The sequence below is a fragment of the Frieseomelitta varia genome, unplaced genomic scaffold (genome assembly GCF_011392965.1).
Source record: "Frieseomelitta varia isolate USP_RPSP 00005682 unplaced genomic scaffold, Fvar_1.2 scaffold_790, whole genome shotgun sequence".
In the NCBI taxonomy this organism is placed as follows: Eukaryota; Metazoa; Arthropoda; class Insecta; order Hymenoptera; family Apidae; genus Frieseomelitta; species Frieseomelitta varia.
Genome location: NW_025110579.1, coordinates 199023 through 225414, shown reverse-complemented (window position 1 = coordinate 225414; position 26392 = coordinate 199023). Strand labels below are relative to the sequence as shown.

Below are 26392 nucleotides of genomic sequence, written 5' to 3'. Positions count from 1 at the left end.
TTTTTCGTTTACAACCTCTAGTACATTCATCATTTTGTACACTACCGACGCACGATGACACACGAGATCGGATCGAGAACAATGTTCTTACTTTTCTGCCTTTCTTTAATAGTAAAAATATAGCTTCGGGGGAAAAAGTAATCTGTGCTATCCTTCGAACCTCTATTACGCTTCACTTTACACGGATAACGTCAGATGGATGCTTGCGACAATCTCTCTACTTTGCTATATCGAGTACATACAACTGTATACATATATGTATGTATAAAACGAAAACAGGCGAGGCTGATAAAAGATGTAAAAAAAAAAAAAAAGAAAAAAGGAAGAAAATGCGCACAGAGTTTAATGAGAATTAACTAGTTAAATGATAATACTTGTTGGTTAACTTCACGTATTCGAACGAAAATTGGCGATACTTATTATTAGGCTAGTAAAAAGGAACGTTTCATGAGTTCAATGATTCTCTCGATCGACATCCAAAAATATACACGTTGTTACACCGGTGAATGATAGGCCAAAAAATAGGTTCATCTAGTGTCTGGTGTTTTAGCACGAAGTAGCAACAATATCTTACACAAAAAGTAAACGCGATCGCCTAGTTATTTTTTTTTTTTCTCCTCCTGAACTAAAGTACCGCAATCTACGATAGAATTATCGTTATTAGATGTCTAGATGTTGATGTTTGTTATACCGTTTAGAACAAGAAAAAACGAGAAGTATTAATTTATCGAGCAGCGCATTTCGTATTTGAAACACCATAAAAGAAGTGTACAATGATACGTAATGTATGCACTGCGTTTAATGATACTGCGAAGCTAATCTCGAAAGCAAGAGTCCGATATGTGTGTGTCTTATTAGTTTCCGAATCGCCTTAGAAAAGTAATCCTAATCAAAAAGTTCTTGCTACAAAGATAAGTGAAATGTGTGTCCGATGAAACGATACCTTTGCTATTATGCACCATACACATGACTTTTAATGCAGAGCGTTGCCTCATTCGCCTGGATCGTCCCATTTCGCTTCTTCGGCTATTCGATCGAAACAATCTGACAGGAACGTGTACTGCGAACAAAACGCAACGTGTTCGATCGTAAATAGTACGTGAGGTAATTTAATTAAATTGCACCGATTTGGCTTGTACACTTATTATATAGAAAGTTTTTATGCATACATTGTACATATTACACTGTGAAACATTTCGAAATTTAAATAAAATTATAATGACACGCAACTGCTTTGTATTAGAAAAGTTTGAACCTAATCAAAACATTTACAAGGTATTTACTGCAAATATACGTTTATAACTTATTCATGAAATCTATTTCAAAGACTTATAATTTCTGCGAAACGTATACTTGATAAATATTTTGTAACTTATGTCTGCATTTTTAAAATCGTTAAAAATTATATCGATACAATATCATGATAGTTGAGTGTCATTACAGTGCTAATGGAAATATAATACAACGTAATATATTTATAAAAAGATATTGACAGGTGTAGCAATATTTTTGCGAATCACTGTACATATAATGAGTAAACAGATTATCAACTACTGTGACAAAATATCCAAAGATTCCAAATAGAATGAGTCATTGTAAACTGGCACTCTACTATCAAAAGAAATAATTGCAGTCAATTTGCAATGACACGTGTTATTGAGATTCATCTTTTAAAGAAGAAGGAAAAAAGAAGGGGAACTTCTTCAATACTTACATAAGGTGTGAAAAGCTTGAGCCAACGTGGTGGACGGTTGTCTTGACGCGTGTACTGAAAGCAGAACGCCATTCCTTCCTCGTCTACCTCCCATCGTGTGATGATGTTCCATTGAAATTCAACAACTTGAGATTCCAAAGTGCCATCTTCCTTCGCCGCGTGTAGCTTGAACGCCGGCGCGCCAACGGCGGGAACAACGTGTCCTTCCTTCCGCGAGTCGCACGCGCAATGAGGGAACACTATGTCGCCGTAACCGCTCAATTCTTTCGCTAGTTTTAGGTACTAAAAACGGAAGAAGAAAAATGCAAGCGTGAATACGCAAGATTTTCAAAATTGACAATCATACCAATATATTAGAGGCGGATTTTTAGGAAAAAGTTATTCAAGTACAGTGTTTTTTTTGTAATATGTTTACAGTGACATTATCTTTTCTATTATATTCTCAGATGTAAAGTCTAGAATCTAGATTGTTACAAAGGAACAAAAACTCGTTTGTACCTCGTGTTTCCTCGATGCATCTTGCAATGCTTTCAACTGGTACAATCTTTCACCGGCGGTAATGTGTCCCCTGTTAACTTCGTCCACCGTCTGCCAGAAGATCCAGGTTAACGCCTGCTCGCTCAGTGGTCTATTTACATTGAAAAGCCACCTTCTTATTGCTAAACACGTCACGCTGGCGGTCGAATAATTTTGAACGTACAGTGTGTGAGGATGCTCGTGAGGTTGCAATTTCCTTTCTGCAAAACGAATGAAGTTCCATTAGAATGGCATTGCTGGATACACATGTATGTAGTATCAAACGATTGGACTCATTGATTCTCCAATTACGTACCGAAATTGTATTCGACAATCTCGAAGAGATAAAAGTATTTCGCTGTTTCTGCGTCTAGACCCACTCTACTGCAAACTGCGTCGTACACGTCGCTGACAGAGGCAGCCTTAGCGACCGTAACGGTAACAACTTCGCGGTCCGGCAACAATACTTTCAAATCAACCGCTGGACCTTGATCCCCGTCCTCTTCGAGTCTATCAGCCAAGAATTCTTGCATGATATCGCTTTCAGCAATTACACGCACCGCACAAACCTTCTCCAAGTATTGTTCTAATCCGCGTCGCCTTGCGTCCAGTTGAAGCTCGCTCAATCTACGCACAAGTGCGATAATGCTCGTGTATATACAAGTTGAATATATATGAGTTGAAAAATATGGATTTGATATGGATAACGTACTGGAATGGCCATTTTCCCGGCAGCTTAGGGAAGTTGAAGCCGATAAATTCCTTCTTCAGTGCCATATGCAGAGCGGCGAATTCGCGATAACGTCGCGAGCACAGATGCCTGCCTGCCATGTGAACGTTGAAAACCACATAACGCTCGTGCTTCCTCTCGCGGACATGATAATCCGGCACGCTGATAGGTAGAGATCGCTTCTCGCTGTAGTCCACCGATGCATAACTAGGAGAAAGCGTAATTGACCAACATAAGTGCGTGAAAAGTAGAAGTGTGCCGTTCAGTTACAATGAAAAGAAGAAATACAGGGAGTAAGAAATCCCATATTTTTCATAATTTCTTATCCTCTCATGACGCAACAGTACCCGATGATACCGATTAAGAAGAGCAGAGTTAATAGATGTTAAACCGCAAAAGTCTCGTCCAAGAGACCATACGTGTAATTCTCACCTTAAATCCTCAAATGGTTCCAGCTTCTCTGCTTCCTGTGGTGTGACGGAGATAACAGTCAACGTTAGTACGTCGCCACCGGACTTGATCAAATCCACCACTTGCTTGTGGGTGGCCCCCTCCACGTTCACGCTGTTCCTGCAATAAGACAGAAGAAGCAAATGTAAATGGCAAACAAACGATTTCGCGGATGTTTCCATTACCCTGCGGTGATCGCTTTGAATCGCGAGTCGAGATTCGATCCACGACGTCCGCGATTTTGCATCCACTCGCATTGAATCGCAGTAACGTAACAGGTTAGCATTTTAACGCGTATTTATTATCACAATATTGAGAAAAGATTGTCAACTGCTGGACGCGTTGCACCTGTTGTAGACTAGAGAGACTCGTTAGATTTTATTTAGGCTGCGCTCGTAGATACACTGGCGAGGAAAAGGAAAGGAACGGGCCGTGGTTTCTTATTTCCTCCGTCTAGTCGCGAGTTTCCACTTTCACGACCAGTAAAAATGAACACGGGGAAAGAAAACAGGTGACCAGCCTTGATCGAGCTTCGAATTCCGAACGTGAAAGGATGAATGTTATTGGCCACGGAGTGGAGGCACGGCTAGTGCGCTTCGACACACGGTCTGCACTCCAACTAAGCACAGACCCATGCATTTTATACTTGTTCCTATCGGCCTCGGGTCCCCCCTTTAATTTTATTTCATTATCTTTGATTTCATAGCGAACCGGGCTGACCAGATAACGTCGAGTGGTTTCCCCCTCCAAAAGAAGAAAAAAATTGCTAGCTGTTCGAACGTTTATTATTTATTTTCTTGCACGATACTCTCTCGCTCACGAAAGTATCAACAACTTTCGCGCGTATATTACGCGTCGTATAAAGTATGAAATTTGAAATTAGCATTATAACGAGACACGTCTGCCATTGGTTGCACAAATGTAATCACGATAATCTGATAAAAGATTTTGAAATTTTCCCGCCGTAATCAGCATTTTCTTCAATGAAAATTGAGGCTGTAATTGTTTGGCTCAAGTTTTATTTACCATGCCGGAGGGAAAACTTTCTTTCTTTCCTCAACTTTTCTAAACCGCGTGGGCTGCCGTTTCGACTTGTACGACGATGCGAGTATATTTAATGAGTTACTATTTTTATGACGAACCCTTTTTTTCTTCAGCTATGCTTCGTTTCTCTTAGAACTTGAGCACATCGTAATTTGACCTGAACAGGTCAGTAATGAAGTCAATGGGAAGGTAAGAGCGAGTATTATCGATTAAAAGTAAAAATAAAACCATCGAAATTAATAATAAAGCGTTTTATAACTCTAATTATACCGTGCGATCGACATCTGATTCTCGTCAAGATTAGTACTAAAAAAAGAAAAAAAAAAAAGAGAGAAAAATGATTTACGCGAGATATATATGTAGGTCTCGATAAAATTATCGTTTGTTCCTTTATCTTACCACGCAATGGTAAATGAAGATCTAATATTTAATCGCGAAGAATTACATAAATTGTTATTACCGCTGTGAAACTCTTTGTCTTTTTTTTTTTTTCCTTTCCAAACAGATCAAGCAAACAACATCTCGCGCAAAGAACGTTCGAGGATAGGATTCAATCTATGTGTTTCATCGTTCATTGATAATTGACAAGATTTAACATGGCCAGCCACGCGATAACATCTGGCATCAACCTCTAATCGTACGTCGACCTTATCCGAAAGAGAAATAAATCTTGCAGATTTAATCGCCCGTCCGATTCCGTTCAGTTTCCATCAAAAGCTTCCAGACTGGCACGGGCTTTAATCGGAATCACGAACGTAATTGAAGAGAAAGCTAAGCAAGCAAATCACGATAAATTCACCCAACGTACGATAACGTATTGGTTCTCACCAGTGTCGCAGAGAATCGATTATTCGACACAAGAAAATAATCTGCACAACACCTAACGTGTACCCGCAACTCGAAAAAAATAACATAATTTTCAAACTATCGTTATGAAAATATTGCAGAGGTATTTCTCGACCAATTACGAAGATCTTATCCGTTTATCTTCGTAATGTCGCTCGCTAAGGAGCAATTACAGCGAGAACAACTGAACCAATAACGACGAAAAATTGTCGATACTTTAAACTGCTCTAACTTTGTAAAAGAAGATCGTATAACAACCTACTTGGCCTCATTTTAAAGAGTAAAGTCTTTACATTGACAGTTATGAGTTGGTTTTTTTTCAAATGTATTTTTTTATCACGTAGTGGTAACTAGGAAACTACTCATACTTTTATTCTCGAAAGTTGTGAAAATTCTAAAACATTGAAAGATAGTTTCCGAGACCAAATTTATCACGGCCTCTTGTTCTGCGATTTTTTTTCGCTATTTTATTGAAATTTGAACATTGGAGTTAGATGACGAAATATTAGAATTTCTTGAATTTGCCATTTAAGCATAATATTCAAAGTTCGATAAAACAACGAAGAAAGATCGTTACAGCAAGTTGTAAGGAATCGTTTAACAAACTTTAATTTTTGAGATCATGACTCTTTTAGTAGTTAGAAAATATACTTAAATTTTTACAATTTTAAAAAAAAGTGAAGTGTATTATTTTAAATCTCGTCGTTTCTTTGATAGACGAAGTAATATATAAATTCTGTTCGGAAACTATTTTTCGTCTCTCTTGGAAAACCTTTTCGAATCTTAGGACAAGTACATACATCTGTTTCAAACTGGAAGAAATAAATAGTATTTCATACAACGAATATTATAAAACATAATATAATCAAGTACTGATATTTAGATATTAGAAATATCAATGATACTGAATATTAAAAACGAAAACTATCTGAAGATTTTCGTGCCTTTGTGATGAAAAAGTGTTGCATATTTCGCGAGAAATATCGACTTCTTCGTCGAGAGTTTCTCGCGATGGCCCATTATGATCGCTTTATTTTTTCAGCATGATTTTTGCACTTAACACAAGACGTATCAGAGGCAACGCATGTACGTACGTAGAAAAGAGGTCATATATATCTGAATGCCCGGGTGTATTTACACTTATCGATATGTCAACCGGACGATACGTCTCAACAGGGGCGAGATAATCTGCTTTTGCGATGAAAATGCGAACTAGTTATCTATTAATAAGTTATTAAACACAATGTCACCAAATACGGGCAAAGTATATGACACAGGACTAATACTATATCGCGAAACTTCGTGTTTCATCGATTGAGTGCGATGATTTTGAGGATTTATGGTAATTACTAGACTGCAGATGTTTTATGCAAATTTGTATCTTTGTGAATTGAACACTTTCTTTTAAATATTTTATATGAGTCTAATAATTACTAGCATGCAGATGTTTGTGAGAAATTGAAAGAATATATTTCGGTATAATTGGTGAGTAAAAGGGTATAAGACAGAATGTGTTGGTTTTGTAAAGAAGCGTTTTAGCAATATTTAAATTCAAGATGCAATGCAAAATCACGAGTTATATTTTGAACGTGAAAGTTGATAACACCCACCAAAGTTATATAATATTTAAAAATATCCGAGATATTTAAAACGTAGTACACTTGGAAACATTCGGTATTTGTAACGAATTCGTACTTGATCACGACCATGAACACCTGTCCTCCGATAATCACTGAAATTACCAAAAAAATAAAAAAAGAAGAAGAATGTGTAGTACCGTGTGAAAGATGTCATTCAATGTTGAACATTTGCATTCTCATGTAAATATAATAATACGATTGCGTCAGCGTAACAGTAATCTGTATAACATTAAAGAGATATTGAAATATCTTGGCGCAGTTTATTGAGACACGAGAAATTTTATTTACTTTGTTACTCTTATATTTTTGTTGAAATTTATAGAAAGAAATAATCATTTTGTTCTAGATTCCGTCATTAAATCAAACTTAATTATCGTTACATCGTAATTACAAATATTGCTCGGTAGATTAATTGATCACATACTTAATCTAACCTGCGCAACTGTTTATTCATGAAGATACTCTTCAAATTTAGCACCAAATATGAGAGTTTTCTCTTTCTGTTTATTAAATTAAACTCAGATATTACTGTACGATAATTACAAAGACGAATCGATAAAATAACTGAACAAATCCCATAGTGTTTCTTCTTACCAGTTAAATCTAACTCAACTTAATCTAACCTATTCAGCTGTGTCTAATTTTTTTTTTCCATGTGTCTAATTATTCTTTGAATTTACAGGAAGCACTGAGAACGAGATTTTCATCTTCGTTATTAAATTAAACGCAGATATTAGCATACGATAACCACAAACGTGAGTCGGTAAACTAATTGAACAAACCACATAGTATTTCTTCAGTATCAAATCTAATCTAACCTAAGCTACACATCTGTTCGTTCATGCAGTTATTCTTCAAATTTACAGGAAGCATCGAGTCTGAGATTTTGATCTTTATTAAATTAAATGAGTCGGTAGACTAATTGAACAGATCACGTAGTGTTTCTTTTTATCAGCAGGTTTTCATTCATATAATTACCAAGTTGTTTCCAACGAAACCGATCCAGGCACGATTAGCAAAACTAATTACAATTGCAAATGATACAGACGAGTCGATAACTAACTAATAATATTATTGAAAAATGATATCTATGACATTGAGAGACTTCTAAGTCGAGCAAACGACTTGAAATTATCACTAGTTACAAATTATCGTTGGTTGTTCGCTTCTACTTTAAAAAGTGATTATTATACGTATATGTTTGTCCACATATTTTAATATTACTTTTCGAAGTACATAATACTCACGTCGAAGAAAACACCCGTTTCGCTCTAATTTAATATCGTGTCCTTGGTGGCTAAAAAGTTCATCCGCGAGATCGTCGTGGGTACATGTAACCACTTGTTAGAAGTCGTACAAGTGACAAATCTTTTCAAAGCTTCGATGCTTGGTAAAGCTAGCGCATCGAAGACAAGAATCAAATTTCTAAGTTAACCTTGTTTTAATCTCATAATTATAACACGTTGATTGATTACTAAAAAAAAAAAAGAAAAAAATTGGAATACCTTACAAACGGGAATGCAAAATCTTTTGATTCACGAAAAAGTGAATTTCGAACTCGAACTCCATTTCTGGAAAATTTTAAGGTACATAATGCACTATACTATATTACGTACACAAGCTACAGGAAATATGGGGTACCTGTTAAAATATTTAATAGATAAAATAAAGTTTAGAACTCCAATAAGCAAAATGTATTTTTTTTTAAATTTTCTATTTTTTTAAACAATTATTATAAACTTTATTTTTCAAGTAAATGTTACTGATCTAAAGAACATGTGCGACCAGTTTTTAACTGTTGCAATTTATTTGACGAGCAGTATATTTCGTCGTTAATAATGTAGAATTTCTTTGTGTCATCCAATTATTTTCTACGAAACTTACTCTCCACTTTAATTACCATCATTAGTGTAAATGATAAAAAAATGTCTCTGTAAATAGTAGGTACACGATGATTAACGTCTGATTTCTTAGTTAGTTCAACCAAGTACACTGACCCATTGCGCATACTCGAGATAACAAATTAAATAATAAACCTTGATACGTTTTTCCTTTGGAACAATACATTCTGTTAATCTTCTTTGAACATGAACAAAGCTACGAAAATAACCTATTTATCTCTGTGACTCGCGTGCATGTACAAATTTTGCCTTTTTAATGATGAATAGATATGTACAGTGACTCATCAAAGTGTGTCAACACTTTTAGAAAAGAAATTTCATTAGCACTGTGATAAGACACGATGATGTTATACCATATGAAATTTGGAACAAATCTGTGAAATGTACTTAATATAAATGTAGATATATTTTATAAAATAAATTATATTCTGTACAAATCTTCAAATTTACATAAATTTTTAAAAACAAGAAGGATCACTACTTTTATGGAAAAAGTTCTAGTTTTTAATATAGAAAAATTTATATACGTAGTTATAATAAAATTTAATATTCAGTAAAGCGATCTTTAACACTTATTTAACATATTCAAGATAACTATTTAGTATCACTGACAGTAAATATTTTGTTTGTTTGTACTTTCTCAATACATTTTCAGAGCGATTTCAAAATTTTATCAATATAATAATGCTAATCTTGTCTCGTTAGAGGGCTAATGAGATTTCAAGATTTTATGTAATATGTACAATATGAACATAAAAGTTTTCTACTACTCTAGTGTTGAAATACTTTCTTGAGCCAACACGCTTCTTATCTTGTGAATCTTTTTCTTCTATTCGCTTTCGACGACGAGAATAACATTAGCAAGTCGAATAAGTCTACGATATCATTAAATGATCACAAGAATTGTTAGAATTGTTAGAATCCATTTGCTTGAATATTATGCAAAAATAATTACCTAACTAATCGGTGAATTAGTGACTAAAATGGTTTTAAATATATCTACCAGCTAATAATATGTTTAACAATAAGTCTATCAGACTTAATTATACATGCTTTTGAAATGGCAGATAGATAGAAAAATAATAAAATAAATAGATACAATTTATAATTAAAAGAAAATGCTTAATTTTAATTAGTTCTCCCATTGGTGCGTATATCGCTCGTATGAAAATTGAAGACTACATTTCCATTGAACTAAAAAAAAAAAAAAATTACAAATCACCGATCTTACGACATTGACGATGAAAGATCGAGACGATAATAACCACGTTTTTCATCGCGGAAAAAAAAAGAAAAAAAACTTCAGAGCGAAAATACGTATTGTTTGCACGACATTAAAGGCAGGAAAATATTAGCTAAATATTAATCGTTTAAATTTATAACAAACATGTGCTAAATTCTTTTAAGAATATAACACTAAATCTAATTGTAAACACTATCCTTTTAAGCCTGTTGTGATCCTCGAATTTTTATATTTCAGTTTTAGTAAATATAAATAACTCGTAGTATTTAAAAAAAATATTTATCATAAGTATTATCTTATATTTTCTTAAAACAAAAGTTATTTTCTAATATTAGAAAAATACATTCGTCTGATGGCTAATAGAATAGCACAGACTACATCAAAATATAAACGACAGGATCTTGAATTTGTATATGATTCGTGACAAATTAACGCCTTTAATTACTGCGTACAAATGTAATTAGCATTATGACCGATTGAAAACAAGGCCAAAGAGTGTTCCCTTCAGTCGAGAGTTTTCTAGCAATACGAATCGATATCACGATTTCGATTTCACGAAACAGCGAGATACGCGATCCAAACTTGAATAACTCCGGTCGGATCGCGACAATTGCAATAGCGTAATGTTCACAAAGCAGTTTCTCATTCGGAAATTTGTCATTCCTTGATATAAATCAGAGATTGTACACATGCGAATGGCGCATGGAAGTCATGGAAAAACGAAATGTTGGTTTTTTTTATCACCAAACATTGTGTCGTATCTCAGCTAACGTAGAAGTGTATTTACTGTTTTGACAACTATATTCATATAAAAACACGAACGAGATCCCACTTATGAAGTACATACCAGCCGCGCACGTTTGTCTCTCCGTACCGTTATTTCAGTTACACCGACACGTCGATTACGTTTCTAATCGAATAATATTTTTCAATGCTCGAGAATTACTACGTGGAACACTTAATTAAACGCAGATTTCTTTTTTGCAAGCGTTCCCTTTCAAAAATATACTCTATGGAATCGTTCTAAGATCGTTAATAAAAAAAAAAGAAAAAAGATATATAATACGAAAGTATCGAGTGAGCAAGAACGGTTGGTCGCGGAATTAAATTCCCCCTTGATAGAACGGCACAACGAGGAGACGAAATGTAAACTCTACCGAGAAATTGTCTCTTCGCTGTTACTACAGATTAAGCTTGCGATTAAAACGAGTATTACACTATCGCGGTAGTATCGATAAACCGGTTGTCGAATCTATACAAGAGCAAATAGTAATTTTCGTTACGGGTAGGCCCTGTTAAATTTCACGAATACACAGCAAACGATAACCGTTGGTTATGCGCGTATCCCGTTTGGAATAGGTTACTCGATCTTCGTCTCGATTATTGTACCAATAGTAAGAAACTCTTGGCTCTCGGACGAGGCGAGTCGGTACTCGTTTGACAGGTAAACGCACAGTGATCACAGTAGATAGTAGAATGAACGCAAGGAAGAAACAGAATGATCGGGTGAGCTTTGTTGGGAAAGGGAAACAAACGAAGTGAGATAGAGACTACTTACACTTCTAAGATACGATCGCCTTTTCGTACACCGGCTTTTTCGGCAGCGCCTCGAGGTAACACGGCGCTGACATGTTGAAGCGGCGCGTACAATTCACCGTTGATGCTTCTTAGTTGTCCACCCTCGCTGACCTGACCGCGTACATTGAACCCGAAACCAGTCTCTGTTTTGTAAATGGTGACGCGTCTTGGCCCCTGTCTGATCGGATTCGTTTGGTTCACCGGGTGCTGAGGCACGCGTCCGTTGGTGATCATCGTCACGCTTGCGTTTCTCGTTACGTCCTCGTTCGCGGCTGGCAAGCACTGCACCTCCGACTCGCAGTCCGCCATCTTACTCTCTGACCGCCCATTGATCTTTCCCTCGTATGGAAATCTGCCGCGAGACTGCGCCCGTGTAGCCCACTCGCTTTTCTCTTTCTGTTTCCCCCTCTCTAGAGTTCTTTCTTTCTTGCGTGCTGGAGAGTCCACTAGCCACCGCCAGATGTCTACCATTCAAATCAGCTGTTTTACCGCCAACATATAAAATTACGTAAAATAATCTACTCTTTTTGTCGTTTTCGTATTGCCACAAATACGCTAAAATCGTCGCTTGTGCGTTACCTGAAAATAGATATCATTTTGGAATGCTTGTACACAGTAATTTGTGTATTGCTAATTGTTAGAAATTGTTTTTTTAATTTCAATCACGGTACTTTCACTGGAATGATATTTTTAAAAATTGCAACGCGCAGCGCTTGCGCATCAACACGGTGATACTGCGCATGCGTAATGCTTCTAACCCTGCTACGAAATAATTGCCATTTAAAGTAATGTTAAACTTTAAATGACAGAAGATATAAATGTTAATTTTGGGATTTTAGATAGCATAGAAGCATAAAATACCATTTATGTTTGCAATATATTAAATAATTATTAGATACATTCATGTGCGATAGTTGTTTTAAAGTCACGTTACTCGTATATGTACAATTTTTCGTTCCCACTCTTAATTTAAATCTCTGTTGTTCGTAATATCTCAGTACTTTTCTTTTTTACTTTTTATGATTGAATAGACACCAAGAATCACAAAATAACCACTTTTTCGATATCGATTCTTCCTTTCATATTTCATGTCTAGTTTTTTTTTTCTATCGTATAAAAACCGAGCGAATATATGTATTTCAGAAGATATTATATATATACATATATCGTTAATGGAATTTCTCGAGTTTAGCTTAAAGAATCGTAGGACTAAAGTAATTGACTAACAATCGAAACAGTTGAAATTTCAGACGAATGAGAATAATCGAACAAAGAGCAGAGAGAATACTGATCACGCGTGAGAAAGGGATGAACATTGAGAATATAAAATTATACAGGATCATAATACTGTTGAATCGGTTAGATTAATCTACCTTTAGTTTTCGGATAACGTGTAAAAAAAAATTAATCTAAGGGAATTTAAAATATACGTTACTCGTCCAAATGTCTTACAAAAATCTTTAGTGCCTGCTCCGATGGTTTCTTTCCGTTTTTGTTTTCTTTTTTCTTTTTCTTTTTTGCGCATTTATCTTCGATTTACCGATACACATCTCAGGATATTATGAAACATAGACACACACAAATTACTACAAAATCACACGTTACATCCACACTTAATTAGAAAGAAAGAGAGCGAGAGAGAAATGACGAAAAACGGAATTTTTCTTTCGCATTCGAGGAAAATTAAAAACTCGATAAAACCTCCGTATTCACAGACTGCACTAGTTTTCAAACTGAAAAAAAATGAAAGAGAGAAACATCGGGCTAAAGGAAACAATGTGCATTTTGGCTCAATATATTTTTGTAGTGCGATATTTTACACGTATTACCTCGAGTATTATCTTATCTTTTCTTTATTTTCTTTATTTTCAATCTTGGCGAAACGAAAAAGTGCAAATGTTCAACAAAAATTCTCGTTCACTTTCCTGACTTAACGAATCGTCATAAAGCCGAGTGTTATTGTGCAACTGTTCTTTCCTCCTTTCTTTATACTTCCAACCAGCAGGTTCTTGGAAAGTGAAACCCTGAGAACATGGAGGTTTAAGTGAACCTTAAGACTTCGTGATAATATGTGCGTATTATATACATCGTATGAATACTTCAGGATAATCTTTTTAATAAATATAATAGATAATATATAAAAGGGCACTGTGAACTAATTACATACGTTAGAGAAATATAATTATAATATAATATAATTATAATAGTAGCAATAGTGATAGTAGTAATAATAGTAATAATAATAATCGTAATAATTAATAAACATGATTGTATCGACAGCATGCCCTTTATAAGGTAACCCAAGAGTAGGAGGAACGTGTATTATATTAAAAATCGTTCGAAACTTATTTTAAGTCTGACTAAGCATTTAGTATAACAGCGCTTTTTCATTTCGTTTATATAAAATTCGAAGATATTCCTAACAAACGGTTCACTATCGATAGATCGTGATGGATCGATAAACCAATCGAAGTGACACCGCGAAAATTTTTTTTTTTTGCGCATAATATACAGACTGTACAGAAAATACACGCATATATTGGGTTCTGGGCAAAGTTTTTTTTCCTCTCGACAAAAAGAAAAAAAAAGAAAGAAAATGAAGATTCCTATGAGTTCATTGGCATCGTCTAGTGCATAAATGGCAAAATTGAAACGAATAAATTACAAGATTAAGTCGATCAGGTAAATCTATATATAGAATATAAAATTTAAATAAAACGCAAAGATACGTAATTAAACATTTACGTTAACATGGCAGCGTTCTTATAAGCGAAGAGAGAGAAAGAAAGAAAGAAAGAGAGAGAGAGAGAGAGAGAGAGAGAGAGAGAGAGAGAGAGAGAGAGAGAGAAGAAACAAAATTGTAATATCGAGAATATCCTAGAACGGCTATCACATATCATACTTCGCAATATAATAACAAATTCACGATGTCTCCGTTAAAATTCCGTATTATACATCGAATTCAATGACACAAGAAAAATTCATTGTAATATCCCATTGCTTTTGTTAACAACAATTTAGTATTACGATTTCCTTGCAACTATTATAATATACATTCAACAAATAGACGGTTAGACAAAGTGGTAGCTATAAATCGGACATCGATCGACATCGATATTTAGGATGTTTTAAACTGCATGTAATAAGAAATTCTGAGGTAAAACATCTATGTGAACATGGTTTAGAACAGAATTTCTACTATTATTTCCTGCTTTCGTTATAAGCGCGCTTCATTTCACAACGCATCGTTTAAAAAACCTCTTAGCATGTTTATGCCTTTTAACGAGCAAATGTTAAAAATTTGTATTAAAAAGCATTAGCATCTACAACAGCACATTTTGTACACGCTCTTAAATTATATCAGTATTTGCGTACTTTCTTCGTGTATCTCTATCTTTAAATACACTTTGTTTTAGATGAGATTACGTTGTTGAGAAAGCTGCCGAGAAATCGAAAATAGTTCAACGATGATTCAAAACCTATTGATTCTTCCATAAATGGAATATCTGATATAATTTAAGCGTGAATTGAAAAAGTTTACACGTTTCATGATAGCATCAACGTAACAAAGTTCAAAAAGTGTAATCGACCTCCTAAGAATTTAAATTATTTAAATCACATTGTTCTCTTTCTCTTATTCTCGTATCGTACACGAAGGCTTTCCATGGAAGAGCGCGTGAATTTGAATTTGCATGGTATTCTTGCACTAAGATCTTTAAAAAATCCTATCATTGCTAGAACGAAGCACGTTTGATTCTCGAGGTAAACTAGTTGTGTTCATTCACCCCCCCCCCCCCCTGCACCTCCTTCAGAAGTTCGATCCGATTCTAAATCCTTTTTAATAATATTTTATCGAATTGGAAGTATTTTTAATCTATGCAATGATCCCTGGGAATTTTTTTTTCGTAAAATGTCAGCCAGCTACATCCAGATACGATTCAATTGTAATCGTTCTGAGACAGTGTATGGGAGATAATCTTTGGTTACCCAAAAATGCCTATTTAATACGATCGTAGTTACTTAGTTCCTGTATGGCGGAAGCCGTTGTAACATATTAATAATAATATTTGTAGGTCTTTAAATCTTATACATCAGTGGCTCAGTCGGCCGTTTAAATTATATCTTCCATAGTTTTGTGATTTTCCGCAACATTCTTATCTCTTATTTTTTTCTTTTTTTTTGTAAAGTCATTCTTAATAAATCTTCTTTAGGTCTTCATTCTTAATAAATCAGTTTTACAAGTTTAACCCTCTCATATAAAGATTCTATAACAATATATCCTTTGTACTTGATAATTTAATTTTTTTAGACAGGTGTTCAAAGTATGAAAGACTCGTAAAAAGCAACAAAGATCAACTAGCATGTAACGTTTTTGTTAAAGCGCGAGTTCAACAAAACCAGCGTCAAATTCTATCAAGTCGTAAATGATAAAAATGCGAAGCTACTTATTTCAACAAATAATGCAATCAATCACGATTTAGTGATTGGTACGAATTGGTATTGCGCAATAACGTAAAAATAACTAAATATATCGTTATAAAAGAAAATACTATCAATTATTTATCTATCGAACTTAGTAATCCATATAATAATATACCAACTAAATATCCGTATATAAATATCCGTAACAATGAGACTATAGTTTATTAGTTGCAGCGTTAAGCCTCATAATGTTAATCCCTGTTACGTGTAACACAGAATACAAGAAAAGTTGTTTAAATCTATGAAATAGCATAATTCACATACTCGTATACATTACACGTTAATTTAATTGACATAGTAATTGTTCTCAAATGGAATGTTTATAAAGTAAGGCATTTCGTACTTTACAAGTTTTAAATAACTCGTTAGCCACCTTTTAAAATGTACAATAAAATTTACATATGAGAGGGTTAAAATTGGATCGGCAGATCCGATTATGCCGCGTTTTGTGCTATTACTCGGACAGCCGTTTCTAATTGACGCGACCGCGTCATTTCTCCTTAACATTGGATCGTTCACAGAGCAAAATACCAAGGAACGAATGATTTCTGTCTGCACATTTGGCCTTGAAAAAACTAGTCTTTCTTTAGATATTCTCTAAACATACAGCCTAACATAAGAGTAGAAATTCGAAATATTACATCGATGGAGATGATAGCAAAAAATAACTTTTAGTTATTTAAGCTAGAAATAGGCTATGTAAGACTGCTATGCATACTCGGGAAGAACATCAATCTGGTACATGATAATAGAGGTTACACTCTAGTCAGAATCTTCTTCTGTGGTTGGAGGTAACATAGCAAGATGTTGCGAACTAAGCATCCCTCTGGAAAGTGCGTACTCTGCCAGAGCACGATGACAGAAAACGTATTGGTCTGGCATTTGAATACTGTAGGCCCTCTGTGCTCGGATTTTTTCGACGGTTCCACGGATGTCTACAGTTCCAGTGTCTTCTAGTCGCGATATGCAAATATCTAACGTGCAAAATGTTCCTACAAACATAATGTATTTTATAATAAATGTTTCCTTTCCGTTTATTTGAACGTTTTCGTTGAAAAACGTATTCTATCGAGATTTATACCTGTCCTTCCTATTCCAGCACTGCAATGAACAACTATAGGAGGTCCTCGTGGATGTCCGGCCCACGTATCCCCTCTGCTAGCAAGTAACTTATTTTGTTGTTGTCTTACTAAGGCTAGAAACTGTAACAGAGCTCTGGCCGATTGTGGAACACCGTAATCCGGCCACGCGGTGTACAGCATGTGGCAAACTTCTCTTGCCTCGTCAGTCTGAAATAAAAGTGCAATATATTTATCGATTAAAACTTTCTAAACAACCGAGCGTGTTTTAGTTTTCGTCCTTGAAAGTTAAACGAGCATCGACGCACACCTTGTTGTTTGTAAGGAGAAGCATTGATATCGTGTAATCAGGATTCGTATCAACTTCGAGAGTGGTTACTGTAAAACCACCCGCTTGTACTTCGTCACCCGGCTCTGGACCCCAATATTGTGCACATTTCGTGCGTCCTCTTTCCACCACTCTGAAATCACGTTAAAAATCATAGGATCATCTTCTTCTAATTGAACATTAAGCAACATGACAATACGTGTTTGTTAATCTACCTTGTAGTCATAACGACAACGAGAGTTTGCTGTTCCCAAATCATTCTCCAAAAATCTCCGCAAGTTTTCGGCAGCGGCCCTTGGGTACTAATAAACGCATTCTTCTGTTTGTAACCATCAACAAAATTAGCATTTATATAATCCGACGTCGCGTCTCCGTCTATCTGTGATAGACACACTCTACTATGATCGTAGCAGAGCACGTCTGTATACCGGTTCTTCGATTGATTCGATCTTAATCTAAAAAAATACATTAAAATCGTTTAAACTAGAATAATGATTCTATGAAATATATTAAAATTATCAGAATTTCACAAGTATTCAATGTTTCAGTATTCAATTCAAGGTACAAAAGCTTGAATTTTTTACTAAGTTCTACACGTCGCTCTTAGATTATAATAGTTCATATACTGCAAATAACCAGTATTATTTTAATAAAAAATTTTGAGATAAAAGTCCACAGAACTTAGTTTATCGTATCCCTTGCATTTTCATTTTTCTGATATAAGTTTATCTATTATAGTCGTCGATAGTGTTAGTATTAGAATACAGCCATTTACGTACTTTGCGTTGTTGAAGGAACCTTCGGGCGGTCTTTGCCTAATTTCCGCGTACTCTGCTATGAGTCCTGCGCGTCCTCGCGAATGGATCTCTTCAATAAGTTGTTCCATGGTAACGGCCTGAATGCCAAGATCCCCGTGTAGGCTGTCGTCGTCGCTAAAACCCGAACTAGCTGAGGACGGAGGCTGAACTGGAGATGGTGCCTCATCGGTTCCCATCCAGGCATCACCATTCGTGATCTCGATATCTCCGATATTAGAGATACCATTTTTCACTTTGTTCTTATCGATTATAGGACTAGTTGAGCTACTGACTGTTCCATTGGGATTTTGATGAACCGTGTGACTTTTCGACGTGGGCGAAAGAGGAGTACCCACTCTGGGGGTAACCTGCAAACATAAAAAGTTCCACGATGACTCCTTCGATGGATGAAATGTCAGATAAACTTCATCAGGCCACCGACCTCGCAAAGTTCACCCCCTCCCCTGTTTGTCATGGATTTAAGACAGTGGAGAAGCCATGCCTCATGCTGTATCTCCAATGTGCCGCCCAAGCGATGCGGTAATGATTCCCGCGGGATATGTAATGTTAATTGGGGAATGGATACGGTGAATACTCTGTCCCTCAACTTCTCACGCACGAATAATCGAAGGATCTTGAAGGGAGCTTTGAACCACAGCGGCGCAGTCACTATTAGGACCTTTTTTAATTTAGCTGGATAACCACCCTGAAAGCAACACGACATCGTTATAGTACGTGTATTTCACTGAAATCACTGCAGTTGAATATTTACATTTTCCATATTATATGCAATACAGAGCGTAAGACCACATACGTATTTATAAACGAATTATTTACGCAGGTACACTGCAGAAATAATGGAATAAAAAAAGAATGATCGAATAATCGATGATACGGTTTATTTCTGTACATTAGTACTATTATAAAAAAAGAAGAAGAGAATTACGCACTGTGTGTGTGTGTGCGTGCGTGTGTGTGTCAAAGATGAAAGATTTTAAAAGAAGAAAACAAGAAGAGAAAACGACCGGTTAACGCGAGTGCATGATTTATTTTCGAAATGGAGCGACTTTCAAATTTGACCTTTGCAAGACGGTGCAATAATAGAATAGTGTATAAACCGAGAGTTACGCTTTAGTGCCAACTGCAAGCAATCCCCGAAATATATGTTCAACACGCGAGGGGGTTCCGTATTAAAGGAAAACTACTAGGTATTACGTGGCACACGAGTTTCGATCCAATTTAACGGTAAACCTCTCTCTCGCAGGCTACTTTGGTGCGTCGCGTCAAACGATGCAGAATTTAATCGAACTGGGACAACGATTCACAAGCCACGGGGTCGACGAACATCCGAGATTTCGGATCAATAGGAAAACGGCGCGTGACGCGCGAGAAAAAAGAAAGAAAGAAAGAAAGAAAAAAAAAAGAAGAAAAGGATCTTTCTCGGTTCTCCGCGTTGTGTAAAACGCACACGGAACACGGTGACTTAACCCTCGGTACCCTTTGTATAGTGTGTATAGAGGGCGGAAGTAACGGCGACGACGTCAGCAGCAGCACCACTACACCTCTGCGATCTTAAGCGCACAAAACCCTATTACATCGAAACCCCGCGAAAACACGAAGAAATAGTGTCGACGATCCCCGAAGCCATTTCGAACCAATCGAGAACGATGTTTTGTCGGTCGTACAATGCACGGAGAAAGATTACCCTTCGCGAACGTATGAAAATCGAGATCAAGAGAATCACATACGTTGAATTTCGGCGTGACAGAGCACAACTCGGGCACGATCAATCAATAGAATCAGAATTCTCGTTTACCGTGTGCCGCGGGGAAGAGACTGCACCGCAAGCGAATATTTTTATCGGGCATCGATGACACGAATCGCGCTCGGCGATCAACCAAGGCGGATCATGGAACGTGGATTGTCTTGTAAACGGGCGACAAATAACTGCTCCTGATCGAAAATTCTCGATTAATCACCAACGGGCATATGTCCAGCGGTCGTCGAATCGATGGAATCGAAATCACTGCCGACACTCGGTCAGTCAATCGATAGCGTGAAATTAGAATAACCGTTTTCCACGGTTGACGGGCATAACTCTCCCTCCCTCTCTCTCTCTCTCTCTCTCTCTCACACACACACACACACACTCTCTCACTCTCTCTTGCGCGCGCTACGTACACGGTCACTACGATTATCACGTCACGACGTCATCCGTCGCGTCGCCGGACCGTTTCGAAACGAGCAGCACGACGATTCCGGCAATTCGAAGAAATTACAGCGGAATCAGGTTGCAACTTCTTGTTCGATCTGTGCACGATAATGCCGCAAAGGGGTCACGATGATTACTGACCACGAGCGTCGCGACGTTATCCCGCGTACGCGCGCATGCGCGCCAACGACCCCTTCTTTTTACCACCGCTCTAGCATCCCTTACGCGAATTTCTTTTCCCCCTCTGGGCAAAGGTGCGATCCTACGTGCGGTGACGTATTACGTCAGTGTCTCTCAACCCCGGGGGAACCTAAGCCCATTCTTCCGTTACGTCCGGGCAGCACTCGGGCAATCAGAATTCGTTGGAATACGTGAATGTGTTACGTGCACCCGCGCGGGGGTTATCAACCTTTAACAACTCGCCACCGTTGAAACTAGAACGCGCACCCGAAATTATTTTTAACCGCAAAAACCGTCTACGTAAACAAAATATCACCTTCACCGGCGTGATACCTGTTTCCCTGTTCTTTTTTTTTTCTTTTCTCGTTCCTTTTTCCTTTTTATCGTAGGAGCATTAATTTTCATCAGTCGATGACGACCGATAAAACAACGAAATTTTATCGGGAAGATGAGAAAAAAAATCGTGGTCTATCTGCGACAGATATAGTACAACAGAGCGGGAAATGAATAGAAAACGCGCCATCACGTTTCCCCATTTATACGCTTCCCGAGAAACACGCGTTTCAGAATAGAATTTAACCTTATCTCTGGTTCCTAATAAACAACCGGACTAAACAGACGATTATTTTTATCCCCGGTGCTGGCTGACGTAAAAATGTTGTTAGAAATAGTTTCATAAATATCCTATAACTGCGTCGCTCTTCGGCGAAACCATCGGAAATCCCTTGCCTCTGCTTAACAACGCGCGGCTCACTGAGCAATTGTAAGTGAGTTTTCGTGAAGCGTTAACAACCCCCTTGAGCCTCCCTATTCTTCGAGATGCACCCTTCCACGTACCCTGCTCGAAACAGACGCTTCGGAATCACTTTATGCATTGCTCTCGGTATTACGTAATCGGGATTCCAAGCGACCTACTCCTTCCCTTTTGCGCCACCAACTGAAACATACGTGCATCACGTATCCGACACACGGCCGTTTCGAATATATTTTCTAGCGTGTTACGCGTCCGCGTATTACGCCGGCAATCTTTTTCGCAGTGTAACAACACGCGTGCATTACACGGTCTGATTTCGTCCGTGGTACGAATAAAAGCCAAAGATGTTGATTAAATTTCCTGTGTAAAGATAATGGCCTACATTCGGAACGATCTGTTGCTAGCAACAATGCCTCTCTTTGTTTCTCGGAGCCCTGTGTCAACCCCGGGTGTAGACTCGTGAATGAAACCAAGGTAAATTACTAAAATTTGTTGCGAGTCGCGGGAGTATTAATCTTCTGTCAGAAAGTAACACATTTATTTATTCAAAGTTTAACAGTGTTTATAATATCTGACTTAAATTTAATTACTGTTTCATCATTCTAGCACTACTTCTAGGTTTCTTTTTTCTATCTCGCTCGACGAGAGTAACTAATTAATATGTATGTATATGTACAAGGGATGTGTATGTAGACGACAGGTGCTGTGGACGAGTGCGGTTACACGGGTGTGAAACTTACCTTTAACAGGGTGAGAATCTTTTGCGAGAGGTCATAGTCGAAATTCTGGTATTTGCTATCCGACATGTCATAAATAAAAACCAGACCGTGCTTTTGAGTTTCTACGCTTTCTAACGCTGCATCTAACTGGTACACCACACCCTGTAACGAGACAGAGAAAGTTCCATTATTAGCAGTTTAACTCACATGTGATTTTCTAAATCATACTTAGAAAAATGCACACGGCATTGAGACACTCACTTGTAACGTCGTCTGGTGCGTGGTGTTTTGCGGAAGGTGTAAATGTGCTGTAAAAATAGCTATGGCTGCCCCTGTAGCATCTCGCGAAGGCTACAACATTGTACATCGGGTAAATACTACATAATTAATAAGAAATATAATACGTTGATAAGGAATATATTTTAATTTTGATCATCGAAATACAGATAATCTCTTTTCATCAAATTAGCAACTTACTAAAACTGTGAATTTCCCTGTGCGTAATTCACTGAGCAATGGTTCCTGAGTAGGGTACAAAAGTGCAAGACCCTCTCGCCTTCTGGTGGCCTCGTGCTGTTCGTACAACGCCAATGCTCTCGCCACTTCGAATTTTCTCGCTGTCAAGAATTTCACAGCCGTGCTCCATGACACTGGACCGGCTCTTCTTCCGGCCCGACATTTATTAACAGCTTCTATAAACTCTTTCGTGGCCTGCAAATACGAGGGAAAATTCATTAATCGAATCAAGGTTTAATTAATCAAATCTTTCTACAATCCACGTGTCATTAAACTCTGAAATTTGTCTCGTCGAAATTCAAGACCAAGATCGCGAGTTACGTTGCTTAAATGATTGTATATTTCAAACGACATGCTCCAATTTATAGAATGGAATTCTAATGAGAGGAAGATAATCATCAAAGAAGGTTGAGACCAATGAAGGTCTCAGAACAATGGGATAGTCTCGCAACATTTCTACACTGTCGAAACGCGCAACAGTCATTCGTCAATGATTTGTGTACATGCCCTGGGTACCGATATAACTTCCGGTGTCCCGACTACCTACCCACCGGCAACTTCCGCCATAGTACGCTCGCCGGGGACCGGTGCGGTAAATGGATAGATTCGTTCCAGGGTCAAGAAATTTAATATCGTGAATCGATACTTCAATAAAACTTTACTAAGCGACAGTTCTCGCTTTGTTTCATTTCCAATGTCACGTTTCTAGTATAAGAAAAAGACACGGTTCTACTCCATTTCTCACTTGAATTTTCGAAGCAAAATGTTCGCTGTCCTCCTCATAACGGTCTCTATAAAATCTTTTGACTATAAATCGCGTGCTATTCGATGATTTATTCGCATAGTACGTAACAATTTTTATAAAAGAAAAAACCATAGGAAAATCTTGAAACACCGATAAGGAATGGAATGTCGAATTACACAAAGAGTACAAACGACAAAAGAGTCACGAGAGTTGTTAGGATAACAATATATCTAGTACAAACACTGATGATTTCACCGCGGTTGTTTAAAATATCCAACGTTGAACGGAATAATCGTCATTGTCGAGGGATATTCCCGAAGCTTTACAGGGTGAAACGAAAATTTATTTTCCTCGTCGTTCCCGTTGAAAATCATCGAAAAGATCGAAACGGCAACTAGAGAGAAACGAGCAATGTTTATATTACGCGGTCGTACACGCGTACGTGGTGCAGGTACATCGAGAACGAGAAAAAAGAGAATCGATCGCCTCGAGATGTCGGCGAGATCCGTCGGGAAACAATCTGTTCGTACACGATGTATCCTCAAAGAGGCGATAGGATAATCGCTTACCTGTTCCTGCTCGACAGTTAACGTGGCTGCCATTTTGACTTAACACACTGACATAACCGAGGAATTGCCACTAGCACGTACTCGTTTCCGACTCTATCCTAACGATCCCCTGTCTGTGGCTACACATTTTGCCCTTGCACCGAAACGCACGACACTGTCCTTACGATGACTGACTGGTCGAAGCGACGACAAAAACGAGCAGCAAATCGGTCCGGCACTCGTTCATTGTCCGACGCTTGACACAGCTATAGCAGATCCGTTCAGACGCTCGATCGTCTCTCTCTCCGCAGGTTGAGCGCCATCTTGAAAGCATGAATGTGTAGGCGACACTGTACACGTACATTTAACCACCACAGGCTTGTGCCATAGTTTATCGGTCGTCTGTCCTTCTCACGCCGGATATGCTATCATTGGCCGAGTATAGCCAGCGTCAAAAGCCTCTCCGCCGAGTCCCCCGCGGTCTTGTACGATTTCGTGCAAATTCAACGCCCGGAAACAAGCCAGGTGTGTTTTGGAGCGGAAGCAGAATCGTTTGCTAGTGTGTATTACAATCCGGACACGTATCGGTACGTGTTTCGATGCGCGCGCTCGAATATCAACCACGTATTAATATACTTCCGAAGGAAGACTCTGCTCGCAGAGCTACCGGGAAACGGCTCGAGATTCTTACGATTCGTAAGATGTTGAGCTGAATTCGTTGACGCGACAGATGCACGGAATCGATTTCTCGTCGGTAACGTGGAGGCAACACGATCAATGAATCGTTCATCTTCATACTCTGCCACTCTCGATACTCGACTCTTTCTTTCTCTCTCTCTCTCTCTCTCTCTCTCTCTGTGCAACTATTAATAGCGATCTGAAATTTAAACGTCCCAATCTAATTTAAAGATATCAAGACACGTCGATACGATCGATACTTTAATATACTTAACTATACTGAGAGAAATCACTGTCGAAACTTTTGCCAATAAGCAACAAGTTAGCGTGCTAGATCGGCGCAACAAGTTTCGTAATAGGATCGAGTCTTAAGCATTTGTTGCAACTTGGAAAGAGAATTCGTATTTCCCACGCACGTGGCTCGATTTGTATTTGAGAATACGATTGAATGTAGTTGAATAAAAGTACGCAAACTGTATTTTTTTTTTTTTTTTTTTTTTTTTTTTTAATAAAAAAATTTTTCTTATTCAAACGTATGTTCTTACATTTACACAGTACAAAAAATTATACTCAGACCTGCCGGCCCGCGGTTCATAATTGCTATGACTGGGGGCGACCGGTGATGGGCTAGTGTAGGACTTTGGGGGTGGATATTTTGTAGGAGTTTTAAGGGCTGTACAATTGTCTCATCCATTCCACTCCGCCCCCAATACACGGCCCCTTGTTCACATTCTCTCTCACTTTCTCGTGCATTCTTCCCACAAATTTCGTTCGGAAAAAAAAAAGTCAACACACGCCACGCGTTCACGCAAGCAATCTTCCGTAATCACTCTTCATTTATACACTAGACGCTCGATAGTCGTGCTTTTTTTTTCGCCACGTAATCAGCAACATTTAAATATCGGTTTTCTTTTCGTAATAATTAATCGTAATAATGATAATCATAATCATAATAATTAATAATGGTATAATAAACTATCTATCTACGTGTGTGTGTATCTTTTTTTTTTTTCTTGTCCACGTTTTATGGAGTGTGTAATCCCTTAGAGTCTACTTTCTTTCGTATTTATATATGTATATGTATACATATAAGTATGTATAAATGTATTTACATACACGTAGCGGGAGAACGAACAATAGCTTTGTCTGCAGCAATAATACACAGAGTATGCATATTTTGTTTTTTTTTTTTTCTTCTTTTTCTCTATAACTTTATACATCGTCGTTTATCATCAATTATCATTATCATTATCGTCGTTTGTGAATAATAAGGGTACTTTTTTATTTATTTTTTTTTTCTTGTTATAATTTCCGTTAATATTAACGTTACTTATCGACACTAAGATATTTAAAAATTTATTCGTTAAATATTATTTTAATCAAAGTCGTTGTATGCTAGACGAATGTTGAGATCAAAGAAATTGCGGATTCCAGGATTCCAGTGATTTGCTTTTATTTTTTTATTTCCTTTGTTTCTTCGCTTGTTGCTTACACGTCGGTTTCGAGATTACCAGCAGTGGAGAATATCTGACGATCGATAAGCGCACCAACAGCGCGAGACGCTAAATTACATGCGTCTGTCCTCGAAAACTACTGTCTTCCTCTTTTTTCTTCCTTTTTTAACTTTTCTCTGTTTTTGTTCCTTTTCTTTCGTCTGTCTCTCTTTTTTTTTCTGTGAACAGACCGTGAACG

The 26392-nt window shown here is 37.4% G+C and overlaps 2 protein-coding genes across 3 annotated transcripts; both read right to left on the bottom strand.

Annotated features, from left to right (window-relative positions):
* Nucleotides 1-12220, bottom strand: LOC122535933 (sorting nexin-27). 2 transcript variants are annotated; one of them, XM_043667864.1, is made up of 7 exons: nt 11643-12220; nt 3393-3530; nt 2943-3167; nt 2547-2857; nt 2213-2451; nt 1715-1996; nt 1-1060 (listed from the first exon to the last, which is right to left on the bottom strand). In XM_043667864.1, the coding sequence occupies exons 1-7, from the start codon at nt 12131-12133 to the stop codon at nt 992-994; spliced, it is 1755 nt and encodes a 584-aa protein (XP_043523799.1). In that variant the 5' UTR covers nt 12134-12220; the 3' UTR covers nt 1-991. The 2 variants fall into 2 exon arrangements, with proteins under 2 accessions (XP_043523799.1, XP_043523800.1); XM_043667865.1 differs by lacking the exon at nt 11643-12220 and adding an exon at nt 3596-4041.
* A 443-nt stretch (nt 12221-12663) lies between these two features.
* On the bottom strand, nt 12664-26131 carry LOC122535932 (tyrosine-protein phosphatase non-receptor type 9). Its single transcript, XM_043667862.1, has 10 exons — nt 24044-26131; nt 22691-22924; nt 22475-22564; nt 22235-22375; nt 18791-19054; nt 18331-18716; nt 17767-18006; nt 17534-17684; nt 17226-17433; nt 12664-17136 (listed from the first exon to the last, which is right to left on the bottom strand). The coding sequence occupies exons 1-10, from the start codon at nt 24074-24076 to the stop codon at nt 16907-16909; spliced, it is 1977 nt and encodes a 658-aa protein (XP_043523797.1). The 5' UTR covers nt 24077-26131; the 3' UTR covers nt 12664-16906.
* Between the last annotated feature and the right edge of the window lie 261 nt (nt 26132-26392).